A 20988-nucleotide genomic window follows, 5' to 3' on the forward strand; every position below is an offset into this window, starting at 1 on the left:
GAGGTTCCGAGTGTGTGAGGGAGCTCAGGGCTGGGGCAGAGGATTGGGGTGTGGGATGGGTTCTGGCTGGGGTTGAGATGAGGGGATTGGGATGCAGGAGAGGGCTCAGGGCTGGGGAAGAGGGTTGGGTGTGTGCTCTGGGGTGGGGCCAGGGATGAAGGGCTTGGGGCGCAGGCTGCCCCGGGGCTAGGGTGGGAAGAGAGGACTCATCCCAGCTCTCTCTCTCCCCAGCCACGGCAGCTCTGGCAGGCCTGGGCCTGGTGACCTGCATGGCAACTGTGCAGCTTACAGGGAACCTAGGTCGTGACACCATTTTAATGGAGTTGCCAAGGCTGGTGTTGGGCCCCAGCAAGTCTGAAGCTGAAACCCAAACCCCACTGCCCAGGGCTACGGTTACATGGCCCCCACCCCAGGGCAGAAGCCTTTGGGCTTCAGCTTTGGCCCCTGCCGGTGGGACTCAGGTGGGCTCAGTCTCCCCTCTTGGGGTCATGTTGTAATTTTTGTTGTCAGAAGGGGGTGACAATGGAATGAAGTTTGAGAACTGCTGTGTTAGTTGTGCTGTCCTAAGAACAGATACGAGATTTGGTTAATTTCAATACAACAACATGATATAATAGGCAAGCCCCCAATGCATGCTTCCGGTATGTTGTGAAGGAAGTGTGCTTCCCCTTGAAGTCCTAATACAAGATGAGATGACAGGCAGAGAAACTTCAAAGGGAAAATCACAACACTTCCCTTCCAGCCCAGGTGTTACACTGGAGAAATGACTGGGCAGCGTTTAAGCTTAAATTCACTTTAGGGACTTGAACTACAGACTTTGCCTTCCTTTGCAGCCAAAAGTCACAATTTAAGAGGGTTCTGTGCCCAGTTGTGACAAACGTTTCCTGTGTAACTTTTAGTAAGCCAAACCCTCAGCTCCTCAGTCTGCCAAACAAATCTTTGCACATCCTACACGAAGAGATCATTTTGGTGAGGATGATTACTTTTAAAAAATGACAATTTCTTCAAAATCAGGAATAGAACAATGTTTTAACAAAGCAATTTCAAGACCTCCCTACATTTCATGTCATGTCATAATGAAATTTTTCTGGGCAGACAGAGAGGGTCTCTGAAACATAAGACACTTCGCAAAAACTTCACACAGAAAACAAAATATCTTTTCACCTCAAGAAGTACTCACTTAGTTCCATATAAAATGTTCAGAGAATGTTCTAGTTCTCAAGAAGACCTAATCCTAGAAGTTTCTTAAGATGAAGAGTTTCAGGGGATTTGTTTTTGTGTGGAGTTACAAGATTGATTAAAAAAAAAAAAAAACCACCATTTTCAAAATAATCATGAATATTGTGGCAGCTATGAAGAAGCTATCACCATGTTCCCCAACACAGTCAGTACTGGAACCTTGGCCTGGTATCCAAAACCAAACATCTATGCTTTAAGCTAAAAGGAGACCATCATATACAGAAAAAAAACCACCACGGCCCTAATTGTTTTTAAGACACTGCCAGCCATTAGAGGACAACATGTTCACATGCACAGTATCCAATTCTTCCACTGCAGTGGCAAAGAACTTCCACCATGATCACTTATTGTTTTGGGATCCAATCCTACTCTAAGTTAAACTCATTTTTTCAGATAAAGCCAGGACATGAACTGAAGGAGATTCAACTACCTAGAAAATGTGAAGGGGTAAAAAACAAACTATTACAGACCTATGAGGAGACAAAAGATACTTAAAGCAGAAGTTTCTAAAATGTAATTGCAACTGTAATTCAAACAAGTTTATAAATGTATTATCCTTTACTTTCAGAATATATCTGGCAGTTTTCTGGCCAAATAATCTTCCAAGCCATAAATTCCAAGAGATAAAGAGAGACCTTTGCAACAGAAACTAGCTGAAACCTTAACTATGGAGAGGCTACCACCTCTTCATACTGACAAAAATAAAAAACAAACAAAAGACATCAGATAGCCAATCATCAGGGTTTTAAGTTTTACTGGTAGTTTCCTATATATTCCCTTTTCTGCCATCTTGAAACATGAGTAAACAAGTAATGAAAAGACACACCCAGAAACTGTCTCACCGAAACATTTACTTCAAATGATTCTTTATAGCAGTTCCCAGTACAGTCCTGGCTCATGACCTTTACCCAATGATCACAGGTAGAATCACATGAGTCATAACACACTTACAGAGGTACACAATTAATACTATGAACATAGTTACAAGCATTAAGAAATCAAGTACCCCTGAAATTTTGTGTTAGATATTAAACAATCCAAAGTAAATCAATCTGGGCTTTTTTGGAAAGCAACTACAAGTAAAAGCTAATAACGATGTTTCCCAAAATTGGATAACAGATCTCACAGCCCAGTTGCTAGGTTTCCAGAGAGGTTAATTGGGAGACTACATCAAAGTACTGTTGCAGTTTTATGGGTTTTCTCTTCTGACTATGTTCTTAGCATCACTGTATAGATGGATCTGATTACCTCAGACCATCTGTTTACAGAGTACACCTCTACCCCGATATAATGCGACCTGATATAACACCAATTCAGATATAACGCGATAAAGCAGTGCTCGGGGGTGGGGTGAGGGGGATAGTGTGCGCACTCCAGTGGATCAAAGCAAGTTCAATAGAACACGGTTTCACCTATAACGCGGTAAGATTTTTTTGGCTCCAGAGGACAGCGTTATATTGAAGTAGAGGTGTATTTAGTATAGCAATTCACACAAGACCTGAATATTTTTTATTAAAATATGATAGTAAATTATTTTACAATAATGTTACTGTTGGAGACAACCCACTGTAAAAGCTGAAAACAGACACCTACTTTAACAATGGCTTTCTGAAGTGCTTTTGCTCTATTCCATGTGCAAATGAACTTGTTATTGTAGAGTTGCTCTTAGTATTACACTGTTGGTAAATTTTGTCCAGATTTTTTAAATGGGAGTTTTATATGTCACTTCTTATAGAGGTGAGTCAAATTTGGGCATAGAAACCTTGAGCTTGAGAAGAAATTTGAGGGTTTGTACCAGTTTAGAATAAGCATCCAATATTAAACTTACCCATTCTTCTACATTGGGGGGATCTTCTTCATAAACCTTTGCTTTATCCCAGAGAATGTTCATTTTACCATAATAATTCATCTGATTTCGGGTCTTTACAGAAAAGTATATGATTATGGCAAGAGCCACAATAACCAAGAATCCCAACACAATAGCAATAGCCTAAAAAAGAAAAAAAAAATATGTAGCAGATATTTATTATTTGATTTAAAGACAAAACCATCCATTCAAGGTGCCAAAAATCAGTTCAGAGCCCCCCCTCCAGAAAAACACCCACAAACAGCTGCCGTCTCCTCCACCTCCATATAAGTCAGCATCCTAATCCAAATTGAAAGTCCAACATCTTCCCATCAGATGAACATCCCCAATTTCCAGACCAATAAATGGGCTTTGGAGCACACTGAGGAGACCAAATTGAAGCTATTTAAGACTAGCAGAGGAGTAAATCCTGCTGGAAAACTGCCCCCCCCCCCCCCGCCCACACACACACTTTTATATCAAGGCGGATGGATCTTGGGCACCTGCACTGATTTCAGCTGTGCCTGTATGAAACGTGAAGAGAACTGTTCTGCAGGACCACCACCTAGTCAACACTTTTTTTTAATCATTCTTCAAAGGTGACATGAAAAGGATTTTTTTAAATTTGAACTTCTCCTTTTTTGCTTTTTTAATTTTTAAACTTAAAAAAAAGGTTTTAAGCCAGAAACATTAGGAAAGTCAAGTTTTTTCTCCCAGTAAAACCAGAAAGGGACCTTTTAGGAGGTTTCAAGCATGTTTACTAAGAGTTTTAATACCTTTATTGAAGAGGAGTCAAGGATGTTAGATCTTTAGCAAAGGCCTCCTTGATCCCAAATGTGAATTTAACTTAAATTAGGTTTATGAAGAAGAAAGTGAATGAAAACTAAAAGTGACTTGAGAGGTCAATTTTCACTCACATGGCTCATCTGACATCACCCTGAGGCCTGGTCTTCACTGAACAAGGAAGAGAGAAAAAAAAAAAAAAGTGTGTTCTTAACTTGAGTTAACTAATTTGAGGTAAAATCCTAATGAAGGCAAGGCAGTTTGTAGTTTTCACACAAGATATCAGGTCAGATTAGATTTCCCCTGAAGCAGGTTGAGTCAAAGCCTACCGAGGAGCCTAATCTTAGACTTGATAACCTGTACGAAAACTACAAACCACCTCTTCACTAAAATTTTACCTCAAGTTAAAAATATCTTCTCCTTCAGTGAAGACAAGGTTTTACAATAGAGTTCTATTCCAAACCTCAGATACTTTCAGTCAGACAGAATCCAAATTTCTGAGAAAGTTTAAAACAAAACCGAAAACCTCCCAAACACTTTCAGGCCTTCTTTGCACAGCATAAAGGACAGCAGACCAGTTTTCTTTCCCCTCCCTCCCATGAAGGTCACCTTTAAAGGAAGCACCATCTCATGTAATCCCCCCCCCCCCCCCCAGACGCCACATGCAGTTTTCCTTTGAGTACATTTTGCTTAAACAGAGCACACACGCACGTGTTTCAAAACATTAATCTACCTATATCTAGAAAAAAAAATCAACATGAGAAGGCAAGAGACCAGGGAAAACTGTGTTCACCAATTAGGACAGGAGACCAGAAGTCTACTGTATTCTGCCATCAAACTTCACCAGCTCAGATCTTTTCTGTACATAAATTTAATTAAAATTAAATCTACTTTTTAGAAATGCAGGGTTTAGTCAATAATATGGTTAACTGTGGTATTCTAAAGAAAAGGCCTACAGTGCACAAGTTGTATTTATCTCAGGCTCTTTTAATCAAATATAGGTTTTCAAATTTAGTAATTTATAAAATTCCATTAGCCCAACATATTAGTGACTGCAGTAGCTAAAGAATTACTTAAAAGGTATTACATGTAACATCACCAGGTCATATTGGACACCAAGAAGTGGTTACGGCTTATCAGTGTGACTTTTTTCTTGCATGGGTGCAATTAGTGCATAGAAATTTGATTCAGCAGACTAGGTTAAAAAACACTGACAAAGAAACAAGACTCACATTCACATATAAAAATAGCCAAAGTAGTCAGCTCCTTTTACTGTGACAGGGCAGGGATGTGGTGGGCCAATGGGACATGAGAAAAAAGGGTTGGCACACTAACAAATCACCACCGTTAAAAAGGCAAGGACTTTATTTTAACCTCCTAAAAGCTATTTGTATTTATTTTAAATTATTGTAATTACACCCATGCTCATGGATAGGGTGCTACGAAATTCACAGCCATGAAAAACACATCATGGACCATGAAATCTGGTGGTCCGCACTCCCCTCCCTTCCCCTCCCCCCATGAAAAATGGTCTTTTGTGTGCTTTTAACTTATACTACACAGATTTCACAGGGGGAGACCAGCATTTCTCAAATTGGGGGTCCTGACCCGAAAGGGAATTGCAAGGGGTGGGCCTTGCAAGGTTATTTTAGGGGGAATTGCGGTATTGCCACCCCTACTTCTGTGGGCATCCAGAGAGTGGTGGCTGTTTGCCGGGCGCCGAGCTCTAAAGGCAACACCTCGCCAGTAGCAGCGCAGAAGTAAGGGTGGCAATACCATACCATGCCATCCTTACTTCTGTGCTGCTGCTGGCAGCTTTGCCTTCAGAGCTGGTCTCCCGGCCAGCTCCTGCCGCTCTCCAGCTGCTCAGCTCTGAAGGCAGCACCGCCACCAGCAGTACTGCAATGCCCCCAGTCTTGCAACCTCCCCACAATTCCTTTTTTGGGTCAGGACCTCTACAATTACACCACCATGAAATTTCAGATTTAAATAGCTGAAATGATTAAATTTATGATTTTTTAAATCCTATGGCTGTGAAATGGACCAAAATGGACCATGAATTTAGTAGGGCCCTACTCATGAAGTTTACTATATTCCTGGAAGCATATAAAAGTTCTTCAGGCTCTTCGTTTATTTTAGAAACACTCTGTGCAGTGGGTAAGGTAGAATTTGAAGGAGTTGGTTTAATGAGCAGAGAAAGTTTAGCTAGATTAGCTATGGATTTTGTACATGACTTTTGTACTCAGAAGTGTTAGATGTACGATTTAGTTAGCTAAAGGGAAAACAAAACAAAACAAACATTAGTGCATACATACCTCTTGAGGCTCTACCACACAGTAGTGATACAAGTATTGATTCACAAAGATTCCTGTATTTGTAGAGGCATAATATTGGCTGCACAGAGCAACAAGTTGATTGTAGAACACTGATCCTGAAGCTTGTGCAGTTGGGTTTACTGCCAGTACATACACTATGGATGCAATGAATACCAAGAAGCCAAGGATAGCACTCACTATTATCACAATTAGATAATATCTTCTTGTTCTGGACATGCTTGAGTTGGTAACACTTATTATAAAAATCGCCATTCCAGCAATGAAGCAAAAAGCTGACATTGCAAGTATGAAGCCTTTAGCAGCTCGGGGCTCAATGTAATTTCCTCCAATGCCATAGGCTCCACCATATCCATATCCGGAGCCATAACCGTAACTGCCACTGTAACTGCCTCCAAAACCACCATATCCAGGATATCCTACACCAGATCCCAAAGAGGAACTTCCATAGAATTCTAGATCCCAAGGCAATGTGGAAGCAACACAAGCAAAGATGCCTACACACATCACTATAATGAGAACTGACATGATCTTTATTATTCCTGGAGGGGAAGTCCATTTGTAGAAGTGTTGCACTTCATCCTCTGGATAGTAGGAATATGCTGGTTGAGAGTACATGGGCTGAGAGCGCATCTCCTCAGCATATGTAATGTTGCTTGGTGCATAGTGAGAAGGTTTGCTGCAATAAGATGAAAACATTATCAACTCAAGTTTTTAGCCAGCTATGAAAAACTATCTTACAAAAAAATCGTAGTGCATGACACTCATGCAATGGAATTATGAAGTTACCAGGAACAGACTAATTCAGGAAATGGTCAGAATTAGCCAGTTTTTAAAGAAGACCTCCTAAATTTAAATGGAATGCATATATTCCTCCAAAAAGACAGAATTCTATTCTCTCAGACGCTTTTACGATGGTTAGCTACAAATAATATTAGAAGAAGGTTGAAATTAATCCACTCTGACCATTGGCATTTAGAGATTACAGTAATAGGTGCTCTGGAAAACTTGGAAAGGATATTTAATAGTGATAATTTGCAGTATTTATTATACAAAATAGTAAGGCCCACATTTGTAAAGGTATTTAGATGGAATGGCACTCAACAATGCCTAACTGATTTAGAAGCCTAAATCTCATTTTCAAAAGGAATTTAGGCACTTAGGAGCCTAAACCCCATTGATAGTCAGTTACTTGTTGCAACACTGAGCACAGCAATGCCTAATTGACAGTTTAAATTTTATATTTGATTAGTTTGCAGATCTAAGAGACAAAAAACATCTTGTAAAGTGGAAAACAAGCTATTAGAACACCCTACATGTGCCCCATGTGTTAGATAGATGTTTGCTTTTTCATTAAATAAGCAGCAAGGTACAGTCTAACACAGGGGTGGGCAAACTATGGCCTGCGAGCTGGATCTGGCCCACAAGCTGTTTTAAGCCGGCTCGCGAGCTCCAGCCAGGGCGCCGGATTGGGGGCCGCACCACACAGGTCAGCCCCATTCCACGCGTAGGAGCCGGAAAAAGGACATGGCACTGCTTCCAGGGGAGCCGCTTGAGGTAAGCGCAGCTCAGAGCCTGCACCCGAGCCTCTCCCCACGCCCCAACCCCCTGCACCAGCCCTGATCCCCCTCCCGCTCACCAAACCCTCGATCCCAGAATGGAGCAGCCTCCTGCACCCCAAACCTCTCATCTCCAGCCCCACCCCAGAGCCCGCACCCCCAGCAGGGAACCTGCACTCCTTTCTGCACTCCTACCCCAGCCCTGATCCCCCTCCGAACTCCTCAGTCCCAGCCCAGAGCACCCTCCTACACCCTGAACTCCTCATCCCCAGCCCCACCCCAGAGCCCAGACCCTCAACCAGAGCCCTTACCCCCTCCTACACTCCAACCCCAATTTTGTGAGCATTCATGGCCCACCATACAATTTCTATTCCCTGATGTGGCCATCAGGCCAAAAAGTTTGCCCACCCTTGGTCTAACAGCAGCAACCTGATGATAGTTGACTCAGCTACTGTTAACAGTTGTATAAATGAGCTGTTAAAGATATGAACTCCAACTATGTACACTGCTTATCTGGGGTAAATTAAATTGGTAACCAAAGCAGAAAAGAGGATATTTACAATTCATCTGGTCGATAAGGTGGAGGACTTTCAAAAGGTCTGGATGACATAGTTGAAGTGCTTGGCCGCTAAATTCAGACTTATTTTTGGTAACTAGAAAAAAAAGTGACAGGCTTAGTAACAAAGCAATCTAAACAGCTTAATGACATTATAGCTAGTATGATCACTTTACTATTAAGTAGTACAGATAGCTATAAAATATTGAATAATAACAAAAAGACAAGTAGACAAATCAATTTTTTTTTGTCAAGACTTTCAACAATTAGAGCTTTAAATTCACCAACCACAAACAAACAATTCCTTCTATTCTCCCAAAATATCCAGAGACTCCCCTAGATAGGGGGAGGGATAGCTCAGAGGTTTGAGCATTGGCTTGCTAAACCTAGGGTTGTGAGTTCAATCCTTGAGAGTGCCATTTAGGGATCTGGGGCAAAAATCTGTCTGAGGATTGGGCCTGTTTTGAGCAGGGGATTGGACTAGATGACCTCCTTAGGTCCCTTTCAGCCCTGATATTCTATGATGATCTTACACTTTTTTATACAGTGGTTGATCTTAACACTACAATTTCTCCCAAAAAGCTCTTGAAATATTTAACAGCTTGATCGATCTCTCAAGTAGTGACACCATGGAGAATTCTTCATGATCATCTACATTTTCTTCTTTTTTGGAGGGGTGCATTAGTTTTGCCTTTACCCAGTTTGTTTACATATTGACACAAAGCAGTACAACATTTCAGATGACCATTGGTAGAGTGCATCTACTAGACTATCCCCAAATGTTGAATTAAATTGTATGTTTTTCTAAACAAGAGTGAGAAAAGACCTTTGTCAGTCAGATCCCCCATGAACTACAGCAAAAGAAAAGAGCAATAGGACTTGGCAATACTGTCTGGGAAACTTTTGTTATTGACGCATTCAAAAGAGTGACAATTTTATCCCCACCCTACCTTGCCTGCAGTGACAGCAAGTACTGAATATAGCAAATATGTTTTTGATGGTGGAGTTTCTTGGTTTTAGAGTCATCATCTGTAGAGTGGAATGCCAAGAGCTCTCTTTAGAATTATCCTTTTAAAATTATGGTTTGAAACAATAATGATTTCAGTCCCTGTAGTGGGTATCCTCATTAATTGCTGGGATAGGAAAAGCAGTTCAATAAACATCACCAAAACATTTCACAAACTTAGTTACACAGAGTACAGCTATTTCAACCAAAATGTAATCTGCTTCAGTGTAGCCTTGAGGTGATACTACAGTGAAGATAAAGGAAAGAATAGAAGACATTAGTGCTTCTTTGAGAAGCAGAGTTTCTTGGAGAGGCAAAGAAGAATTTAATGCATGTGTTCCCATGCATACTGAAAATGTCTTTACAGAGCAGACAACATTCATAACAGACTGAATGCCCTGGTGGAACTTTCACTCCTGAGGTAGAAGAAAATGGATCTTAAGGAAGCAACTTGTTAGAAAAGACCCATTTTTTAATGGGACACCCAGGAAATACTTATTGACTGCTCCCAAGGGATGTGGTGGTTACAACTTCAGTGGAAACTACATATTAAAATCATATGATTGATTCTTCCCTCCCAGTATTACTCTTTGAGAGAACACTCATATCAGAGAGCAATAATTGAGACTAAAACCTAATTATAGCGTATAGCCCCAGAACAATGAGGCAGGCTAACTTGCAAAAGATATAACTGAAGAGTCATCATGGTGTCACGGAGAGACCTCCCAACTAACACAGAGCTGAGTTTAAATATGCAACTGAGCATTTAATAAGTGAGATCTGCGCATGATCTGGCTAGAATAATGAGCAATGCATATTAGTACCACAGAGCCTGAGAGTATCAACTTTTTGTCTTATTTCGATATTTCAAATTACAAGCCATAAGCATAAATATATACGAAAACTTTTAATAAGAAGCTAAAGTCCCCTAAATTTCCAGATTGATGAGTTTGGGGGAAGGAGGAAAACTCCTCCCCCCAACCACCTACACAAAGCGAACAACACTACTAACTGGACACACTCTACTACTCTCACCCCCATCCCACTTCGAATTCCCATTCGGAGGCTTGTAACCCAGTCAGGCACTCAGCTCCAGGAGATCATTTACCTTAATACCAGCAACACACGCACCAGCTGGACTCGCCAGATCCCCGCTCTTTAACCTCTCTGCTATGCAACTAGGAGCTGCCTGCCCGCATCGCCTCCTCCCCCGTCCCTGCCAAGCAGCCACACCCAGGCCCGGTGCATGCGCCCTGCCTGCACACCTAGGGCTAGGGGATAGGAGCGATCATCCCCCATTCCTCCCTCCCCGCCCGGGTGGAAACCAGCCCAGCGGCTCCCGCTGCCCTGCCTGGAATGCGGGGTGGGAGCCGCCGATTGGCTGGTCTCTTCCCCTCCGACAGCGGGCGGGGCGCTCGCGGCGCGTGACCCCGGCACCTGAAACTCAACGCCGGGACTAGGCAGCGAACAGGTTGTTCCTGCAGCGCCGCTAGCGAGCGCGTGGAGGGAGCCGGGAACCAGTTTCGAGTGAGGATGTCCAAGCTTCTAGTGTAAACAAAGGGCGGGCGGGCGGGCTGGAGACGTGTCCGAGAAATTCCGAAGTGCGGCGGGACGAGGGGCAGAGGGAGAGTCTCTCACTCTCAGCCCTTCCATGATGGCACTTCACAGACACTTGAACCCTTCAACTGGGATTAATGTGTCGCCACTCCCCTACTGCCCAGAACTGTCCCACTGAGATCAGTGGGGAATTTGGGGGCGCAGTGATAAGGCCCTTAGATTGCAGCTCCTCAGCCCAGGCACCCGTCTTGGAATTGTTTGTAAAATGGCTGTTGTGCTGCAGAAATAACACACGAATGGGCACAGCTCCCCTGCCGATGGGGGCTAGCGCTAGGGAAAGAGAAAGACAAATTGAGGGGAGGGTATTAGGGCAAAGGTGATAATACCTACCATTCTCCCTCTGCCAGTGCCACCCTTTTAAATCAGCAGTACTAGGAGCAGGGTGGTGCTGTCTCTATGCACCTTTCCCCTTCCTCAAGTGCACGCAGTGGAAGGAAATAAAAAGAACTGAGGCCTTACAATATATTAACATGTTTTGGGGTTTTTTTGGGTGGTATAAGCTAAGGTTTGAATTTAAACTGAAATAGTTAGACTAGTAAAACCCTCTGCCTGACACTCTAGTATAGGAGTACCTTTTTCAGCTTAACTTAAACACCTTCCTAATCAACATAAATGAAATCCCCAAAATATCTGCATACAGCCTGGCCTACTCTTAAAACTTAGGTTGACATAGCTATGGTGGTCAGAGGTGTAAAAGGTCCACTTTCCTGAGCACTATACCATAACTATGCCCACCTCACCCCCAGTGTAGAGGCAGCTAGGTTGAGGGAAGAATGCTGGTCTTGACCCAGTTCCTATTGTTTGGGAAAGTGAAGTTCCTAGAACAACAGAAAAACCCAGTCTGTTGTTGGTTTACGAGTCTACACTATGGTGCTTAAACAGCATAGCTATGGCACTTTCACTATGGCACCTTAGCACCCATAGTGTAAACATAACTTAAGAGTGTCCAACTGGTAAAAACAACAAAGAGTCTGGTGGCACCTTGAAGACTAACAGATTTATTTGGGCATAAGCTTTCGTGAGTAAAAACCTCACTTCTTCGAAATAAATAAATCTGTTAGTCTTTAAGGTGCCACCAGACTCTTTGTTGTTTTTGTAGATACAGACTAACACGGCTACCCCCTGATACTTGACAACTGGTAAAACTTTCCCCTGTAAACAAAGCTCAAAATAGAATGCATTTTAATCAGGAGCAAAATAAAATTGAATGGAGATAGTACTTCAGCTTCCTTGAATGCTGTACTTACCTCCTGCAGCCCTGATAAATTAGATGATCTGAGTCCCAAGAGTTGTATTTGTGTGTCAATCACCTGTGGAGATGGACATTTAACTGTCACATTGATATTCCTAAAGCTAGCTGATCCCAGAGGCAGCTAAATAAGAAAGGCCCCTTGCTACTGTAACAAAAGCTTTTGTAAAGAGTGAATGGGATTAGTTCTAATAACTATGGAAACATCTGGTATTGGAGATTGGACTATTTATCCTTGATGTAATTATATTGGAAGCACTAGTATTAGACCTAGAATTATTTTGATACATTAACTAGTGTGGTTCCACCTGTTTGGTAGTAATTAAGACTGATTTACTAATAATTTTCAATGGAGAGGCACCAGTCTCTTTACCCTTTCCCTCTACTTTGTCTAATCTAAATTTAAAAAGTGAGCACTAGCTTCATTTATCAGAGAATATAATGACAATAAGGAGCAAGTTCATCTAAATCCCTGGACATGATACAGCTGACCTCCAGCTAGTACTAATAGCCTAAGGATATCTTCTTACTAATGCCATAAAGCAGTGGGTTAAACTTGCGATTGCATTATTAGTACTAGTGGGGAAATTATTTGCAAATTCCAATAGTCTTGACAGAGTAATACTATATATGGAGATATACTTATCTCATAGAGCTGGAAGGGACCCTGAAAGGTCATTGAGTCCAGCCCCCTGCCTTCACTAGCAGGACCAAGTACTGATTTTGCCCCAGATCCCTAGGTGGCCCCCTCAAGGGCTGAACTCAGAACCCTTGGTTTAGCAGGCCAATGCTCAAACCACTGAGCGATCCCTCCCCCCTATGAAGGGGAGTCTCTGGATATTTTGTCACTTAGCCACGGACACATTAAAAACTTGCACCCCAATCTGGGTCTATGCTGGTTATGTGCTATGTATGTATCTCTCCATCCTTGCAACCAATACCTGTAATCCCTCACAACTCAAGCCTGACCCCCAGATGTACAGTACCTTTCCTCTTAACCTGTGTATATTTAATTTTAAACATTAACTTTAATAAAAATTTAAATCTGTATGTAAATTAAGCTCATCAGGACAGGGACCTTGTCTTCTTTTATTTCTATAAAGTTATACTGTGTAGATCCTGGTCAACCTACCAACGTTGCTCGTAGTTAAGCCAACCTAACCCCCCAGGCACAGACACGGCCAGGTCTTGGATTACAGACTAACTGATGGAAAAGCCCTTCTATGGATGAAGGGAGCAGAGAGTCTGTACTACAATAGCATAGCTGCAGTAGCACCCATAGTGTGGACATGACCTCAGTAATTACATAAGGTTTACATATGCAAACTAGACACAATCAACTCCGGTTTGAATAAGGACTGGGAATGGCTGAGCCATTACAAACATTGATTCTATCTCCCCTTGTAAGTATGCTCACACTTCTTATCAAACTGTCTGTACTGGGCTATCTTGATTATCACTTCAAAAGTTTTTTTTCTCTTAATTAATTGGCCTCTCAGAGTTGGTAAGACAACTCCCACCTGTTTATGTTCTCTGTATGTGTGTATATATATCTCCTCAATATATGTTCCATTCTATATGCATCCGAAGAAGTGGGCTGTAGTCCACGAAAGCTTATGCTCTAATAAATTTGTTAGTCTCTAAGGTGCCACAAGTACTCCTGTTCTTCTTTTTGCGGATACAGACTAACACGGCTGCTACTCTGAAACCTGTCATAAGGTTTAATGTTCTGTTGTATTACAAAATGACAGATCAACTGCATATGCATCCAGAGAAGGTTCTAAATAAGGACTCTGGTAAAATAAAAAATGCAGGTAAATTATAGGCTGTTTTGGGTAATTCTGTATTTTGTTTTTTCAGACTTTTCATTTAAAAGTTTTATTAAAAAAAAAACAGTTTTGTCTATTACAATAAGCTTTTTACAGACTGTTCCCTTGTTAAAAGCTTGTTATTGGAATTTTTCCTCAAACAGTAATCACATTAAAAGTCTGAATTCTTCCTCCTCCACCCCTTTTCACTCTTAACCAAAACAAAACAAGTTAATTCCAAAGTCTAACAGGTACTGTTTCAATACTGAGGAATTGCCAGGAGGCGGGGGTCAAAGTTAGAAAGCTATTTAAATTGTACTTACAATCTTGAATATGGAATCTTTACTGTGTCTATTAGGCCAGCGTGTGTCAAACTTTTTTTACTGGTGACCACTTTCACATAGCAAGTCTCTGAGTGCGACTCCCCCCGCCCCTCTTATAAATTAAAAACACTTTTTATACATTTAACACCATTATACATGCTGGAGGCAAAGCAGGGTTTGGAGTGGAGGTTGACAGCTCACAACCCCCCATGTAATAACCTCATGACTCCCTGAGGGGTCCCAACCCCCAGTTTGAGAACCCCTGTATTAGGCTCTTTTAAAGGGTGGTTCTCATCCACAATTTTTCAGAATTTGTTAGATCTTTTACTGTAAATCCCAATTGTTTTAAGTCGTGTTTAAAAAGCCTCTTTAAAAATCATATTTGGAATTCCCAGCTTTTGCCTCTTTTGGAGACAGCAACTAGGAACTCTGATGTCATCTGGGTGGGAATTCACAACTACAGTACATCCAGGGAACAAAAAGTTAACTAAAACTACATTTGTTGTCTATGCAGTATCCTTTATTGGCCATTGCCACAGTCCTCAAAACATCATAGGATTTATCAAGGACACCACTACCTTCAATAATACTTCCATACATTAACAAGCCAACTTCTTTTGTTTGGCTGGATGGCCTTTGCTGAAAAGTGCAAAGGCATTTTGGAGCCGGATGTTAAGCCCATTGAAGTCAGTGGGAGTTTCCCATTGATTTCAGTAGGCTTTGAACTGGGTCCTTAATGTACTTTTAACATGGTAGTAGGGTGAACAGTGGGGTACAGATGTGAGTTGGATGCATCTATAAAGCTGCTATTTACCTTAATCAGGACTGGGATACAGTATTTATTATATATGCGTACAGATTTACCTTGTCCCTTCTCCTCCTTTTGTCACAATAGCAGGCAAAAAAGCCAGATCACTAGTGATGGATCATCCAGAGATACTAGTCAAGGGTAACAAGGAGTCTGGTGGCACCTTAAAGACTAACAGATTTATTTGGGCATAAGCTTTCGTGAGTAAAAACCTCACTTCTTCGGATGCATAGAGTGAAAGTTACAGATGCAGGCATTATATACTGACACATGGAGAGCAGGGAGTTACTTCACAAGTGGAGAACCAGTGTTGACAGTGCCAATTCAATCAGGGTGGATGTAGTCCACTCCCAGTAATAGATGAGGAGGTGTCAATTCCAGGAGAGGAAAAGCTGCTTCTGTAGTGAGCCAGCCACTCCCAGTCCCTATTCAAGCCCAGATTAATGGTGTTGAATTTGCAAATGAATTTTAGTTCTGCTGTTTCTCTTTGAAGTCTGTTTCTGAAGTTTTTTTGTTCAATGATAGTGACTTTTAAATCTGTAATAGAATGACCAGGGAGATTGAAGTGTTCACTTACTGGCTTGTGTATGTTACCATTCCTGATGTCCGATTTGTGTCCATTTATTCTTTTGCGGAGGGACTGTCCGGTTTGTCCAATGTACATGGCAGAGGGGCATTGCTGGCACATGATGGCATATATGACATTAGTGGATGTGCAGGTGAATGAGCCCCTGATGGTGTGGCTGATGTGGTTGGGTCCTCTGATGCTGTTGCCAGAGTAGATATGGGGACAGAGTAGGCAACGAGGTTTGCTACAGGGATAGGTTCCTGGGTTGGTGTTTCTGTGGTGTGGTGTGTAGTTGAGTCAAGGGTACTTACTCTTGTCCTAGAGCAGTGGTTTTCAAACTTTTTTCTGGTGACCCAGTTGAAGAAAATTGTTGATGCCCGCAACCCAGAGCTAGGGATGAGGAGTTTGGGGTGTGGGTAGGGCTTGGGGATGGGGCAGAGGATTGAGGTGAGGGCTGCAGGGTGAGGCTGGGAATGAGGGGTTCAGGGTGGGAGGGGGCTCTGAGCAACAGATTGGGGTGTGAGAGGGGGCCATGGCTCTGGGCTGGGGGGGTGCAGGCTCTGGGGTGGGGCTGGGGATGAGGGTCTTGGGATGCAGGAGTGGGCTCTGGTTTGGGGGCCCAGGGCTAGGGAAGGGGGTCAGGGCTTTGGGCTGGGGGTGCAGGAAGGGGCTCCTGGTTTGGGGGAGCTCAGGGCTGAGGCATGGGATTGGGGCACGGGGTCGGGACGTGGGCTTACCTTGGATGGCTCCCGGTCAGTGGCACAGCAGGAGTGCTAAAGCAGGCTTCCTGCCTGTCCTGACACTGCTGCGCCCCAGAAGTGGCCAGTATCAGGTCTGGCTCCTAGGTGGAGGCACACAAGCAGCTCCACACAGCTCTCGCCTGCAGGCACCACCCCCCAACTCCCATTGGCTAGTTCCCAGCCAATAGGAGTGCAGAGCCAGTGCTCAGGGTGGGAGCAGCGCACAGAGTCCAGTGGTCCCCGCGCCTAGGAGCCAGACCTGCTGCTGGCTGCTTCCGGGGCGCAGCGCAGTATCAGAACAGGTAGGGACTAGCCTACCTTAGCCAGGCAGCACCGCAGACAGGACTTTTAATGACCCAGTCAGCGGTGCTGACCAGAGCCGCTGCAACCCAGTGCCTTCCATTCCGTGACCTAAGACCTGCAGTTTGAAAACCACTGTCCTAGAGCATGAGCCTACTAGATATTAACTTCTTTGTGGTGCTTTTCTTACAACTTTTCACTAACAACTTTTAATCTTTTCTAAAATTAAACACGGCAAAGGTAAGAGGAACCCGATTGACAACCATGAATACTAAAAACTCCTTTTTCTATCATAACAGGTACAACATAGCCAATAGAAGAATAGACTTCCACACAGGACCTTGGCAATGTGCCTCTTTTGTGTACACATACCTAGTGTAATTGCCTCTTAGGCCTGGTCTACACTAGGCGTTTATGTCGAAGTTAGCGCCGTTAAATCGAATTAACCCTGCACCCGTCCACACTGCGATGCTATTTAGTTCGACATAGAGGTCTCTTTAATTCGACTTCTGTACTCCTCCCCGACGAGGGGAGTAGCGCTAAATTCGACATGGCCATGTCGAATTAGGCTAGGTGTGGATGGAAATCGACGCTAATAGCTCCGGGAGCTATCCCACAGTGCACCACTCTGTTGACGCTCTGGACAGCAGTGCGAGCTCGGATGCTCTGACCAGCCACACAGGAAAAGCCCCGGGAAAATTTGAATTTGAATTCCTTTTCCTGTCTGGCCAGTTTGAATCTCATTTCCTGTCTGGACATCGTGGCGAGCACAGCAGCACTGGCAACGATGCAGAGCTCTCCAGCAGTGATGGCCGTGCAGTCTGGGAATAGAAAGAGAGCCCCAGCATGGACTGATCGTGAAGTCTTGGATCTCATCGCTGTGTGGGGCGATGAGTCCGTGCTTTCCGAGCTGCGATCCAAAAGAAGGAATGCAAAGATCTACGAGAAGATCTCTAAAGACATGGCAGAGAGAGGATACAGCCGGGATGCAACGCAGTGCCGCGTGAAAATCAAGGAGCTGAGACAAGGCTACCAGAAGACCAAAGAGGCAAACGGACGCTCCGGATCCCATCCCCAGACATCCCGTTTCTACGAGGCACTGCATTCCATCCTCGGTGCTGCCGCCACCACTACCCCACCAGTGACCGTGGACTCTGAGGATGGGATACTGTCCACGGCCGGTTCCTCAGACATGTTAGGGGACGGGGAAGATGAGGAAGGAGATGAGGAGGGCGAGGCAGTTGGCAGCTCTCACAACGCTGATTTCCCCGACAGCCAGGATCTCTTCATCACCCTTACAGAGATCCCCTACGAAGCGTCCCCAGCCATTACCCCGGACACAGAATCTGGTGAAGGATCAGCCAGTAAGTGTTGTAAACATCTAAACATTTATTTTTAACAAAACAGGAATATTAACAATTAAAAGAATGGGTTGTTCATGATTAGTGTGCCCTAGGCGCTTAACGGTTTAGTAAGGGGCAGTGCAAGTTTTGAAAAGAAATCTAGCAATGTCCGGTTTTCAGTGATTGTCCTGCACAAGCCGCTCTACTGTGTATTCCCTGCTACTGCAGCTACAGTAAAATGCGGTCTATATGTGCGGGGATAGAGCAGTAATCCTCCTGGGACATCTCGATGAAGCTCTCCTGGAGGTAACTTGAAAGCCGTTGCATGAGGTTCTTGGGGAGAGCGGCCTTATTGGGTCCTCCGAAGTACGACACGTTGCCGCGCCACGAGATTATCAGGTACTCGGGGATCATTGCTCTGCACAGCAGGGCGGCATACGGCCCTGGTCTTTGGAGGCTTTCCCGGAGCATTCTCTCTTTGTCGCTCTCGGAGATCCTCATCAGGGTGATGTCGGCCATGGTGACCTGCTTTTAATTAGGTAGGGGAATGTTAGTGTTGGGACTGCTTTCCCGTTCCTTTACAGAACTGTCACCGCTGGTTTGCAGCCACGCGGTGGAGGCGGGAGAGGGGCAGCCGAAAGGGATCATTCCCGGGGACAGCCGCGAGGGGGTGGGACAGGGGCAGAGTTCCCGCTTGCCGGATTGCTGGCAGCAGGGACTGACATTGATTTAAATGTGAAATGAGGCCAGTGGTAATATAAAAGTTTTAAACTGCCACAAGTGTACGGCTTACCATGTCTGCCTGCAACAGAAATTCCGTTGTGCTGCCTCGCTTCTCAAATGTGCTGTTCAAGACCCCAGGCACAGAATGCGAAGGCCGAGAATTCGACCTTGTGCTGAGTGCGCATGTGAAAGGTGCTGTGCATGGTCTTGTTCACAGAGAAAGACTATGTTCTTTGTTCACAACTACATTTATCTTTCAGAGGAATTCACTCCCTTTTTCCCATTTCCACAGCCCCGTCTGCGACTGTCTCACAACCTAGCCTGGAATCACACTCCCAGAGGCTAGCGCGGATTAGGCGTAGGAAGAAGAGGACACGGGAGGACATGTTCTCTGAGCTTATGGCCTCTTCCCAAGCCCAGGCAGCACAGCAGACCCAGTGGCGGGAGAACTTGACCCGAATGCACCAAGCCAACATGGATCGGGAGGAGAGGTGGCGGCAGGAAGACCAGCAGGCGACTCAAACGCTGCTTGGACTACTGAGGGAGCAAACGGACACGCTCCGGCGCCTTGTGGATGTTCTGCAGGAACGGAGGCAGGAGGACAGAGCCCCGCTGCAGTCCATCTCTAACCGCCCTCCCCCGCCACCAAGTCCCATACCCACCTCACCCAAAGTGCAAAGAAGGAGAGGCGGCAGAGTCCCTGCTAACTCTCACTCCACCCCTGCAGAGAGCTCTAGTAGCAGAAGGCTCTCATTTCCCAAAATTTGAAAAGTTCTTTCCTTCCCGCCTGACACAAGCCCACGTCCAAGTTTCACCTCCCAATGCCATGTGTAGTTGATAATAAAAAATTCGTTTCTGTTAACTACTGTTTCAATCATGTTCTTTTGGAGGAGGAGGGGAAAGGGGGTTGGAAATTGGACAGGACAGTCTCCTTTGGCAGGGTACATAGTCGGGGGCAGGCACAGCAGCAGGGCACATACACAGTGCAGTGATGCAGTGACTAGTTGCCCCGGTTAGTCTGGGAGGTTGTTTTGATGTAATGTTGGGGGGGGTGGGTTGCTCTGTGACTTTGTGGCGGGGGAGGGCAGTTACAGATCTTAAGCGCCGGTCCTTAGACAGGATCACAGAGCCACACAGCATGGGATCTGTAACCGTCCTCCCCCTGCCACAAAGTCAAATAGACCTCCCATACACACAGTCCCGATCAGGAGGGGTGACAGGCTCCGTTGAAACAAGCATCCCACCGCAGCGGAGCCTGTCAATCCTTGAGTTTAGAAGCTGCATTCGCATCACAACACTAGACCCGCCCCGCACCACAGTCTGCGTCCCAGTTTTAAAAAATTCCCGCTAAAACAGTATTAAAGAAAACGGTGTGCTTTAACAAAGTAGAACTATTTTTATTTCGACACGTGTGTTGGAGGGGGGGTGAAGGGGGTATGTAACTGGATAGGATAGTCAACATTACCTGGGTAAAGAAACGGGGGCAGGTTTAGCTTCTCAGTACACAAACTATAAAATCACAGGTTACCCTGCTCACTCAGGAACTTTGCTTTCAAAGCCTCCCGGATGCACAGCGCTTCCCGCTGGTCTCTTCTAATCGCCCGGCTGTCTGGCTGTGAGTAATCACCAGCCAGGCTATTTTCCTCAACCTCCCACCCCGCCATAAAGGTCTCCCCCTTGCTCTCACAGAGATTGTGGAGCACACAGCAAGCTGCTATAACAATGGGGATATTGGTTTCGCTGAGATCACAGCGAGTCAGTAAGCTTCTCCATCTCCCCTTGAGACGGCCAAAAGCACACTCCACCACCATTCTGCACTTGCTCAGCCGGTAGTTGAAGAGTTCTTTTTCAGTGTCCAGGGCGCCAGTATAGGGCTTCATGAGCCAGGGCATTAGCGGGTAGGCTGGGTCCCCGAGGATGACTATAGGCATCTCCACATCCCCAACAGTTATTTTGTGGTCCGGGAAGTAAATACCTTGTTGCAGCCGTCTAAACAGACCAGAGTTCCTGAAAACACGAGCGTCATGAACCTTGCCCGGCCATCCCACGTAGATGTTGGTAAAACGTCCCCTGTGGTCCACCAGTGCTTGCAGCACCATGGAAAAGTATCCCTTTCGGTTAATGTACTGGGTGGCCTGGTGGTCCGGTGCCAGGATAGGGATGTGAGTTCCATCTATGGCCCCACCG

General features: G+C 44.6%; 2 protein-coding genes across 2 annotated transcripts in view; one reads left to right on the forward strand and one right to left on the reverse strand.

The window, feature by feature from the left end:
* The window catches only part of OCLN (occludin), a 31567-nt gene extending 20432 nt beyond the window's left edge, over nt 1–11135 (reverse strand). The window contains exons 1-4 of the mRNA XM_005288210.5: nt 10431–11135; nt 8321–8413; nt 6184–6880; nt 3068–3229 (exon numbers count right to left, since the gene is read on the reverse strand). Of these exons, the coding sequence (XP_005288267.1) occupies nt 3068–3229; nt 6184–6880; nt 8321–8370 (909 nt within the window). The 5' untranslated portion in view covers nt 8371–8413; nt 10431–11135. The remainder of the gene's footprint in view (nt 1–3067; nt 3230–6183; nt 6881–8320; nt 8414–10430) is intronic.
* Nucleotides 11136–17352: 6217 nt separating this feature from the next.
* On the forward strand, nt 17353–19663 carry LOC135984280 (uncharacterized). The gene is made up of 2 exons (XM_065599128.1): nt 17353–18099; nt 19094–19663. The coding sequence occupies exons 1-2, from the start codon at nt 17523–17525 to the stop codon at nt 19567–19569; spliced, it is 1053 nt and encodes a 350-aa protein (XP_065455200.1). The 5' UTR covers nt 17353–17522; the 3' UTR covers nt 19570–19663.
* Nucleotides 19664–20988: the final 1325 nt, after the last annotated feature.

This window comes from Chrysemys picta, chromosome 6 (assembly GCF_011386835.1).
Source record: "Chrysemys picta bellii isolate R12L10 chromosome 6, ASM1138683v2, whole genome shotgun sequence".
In the NCBI taxonomy this organism is placed as follows: domain Eukaryota; kingdom Metazoa; phylum Chordata; order Testudines; family Emydidae; genus Chrysemys; species Chrysemys picta.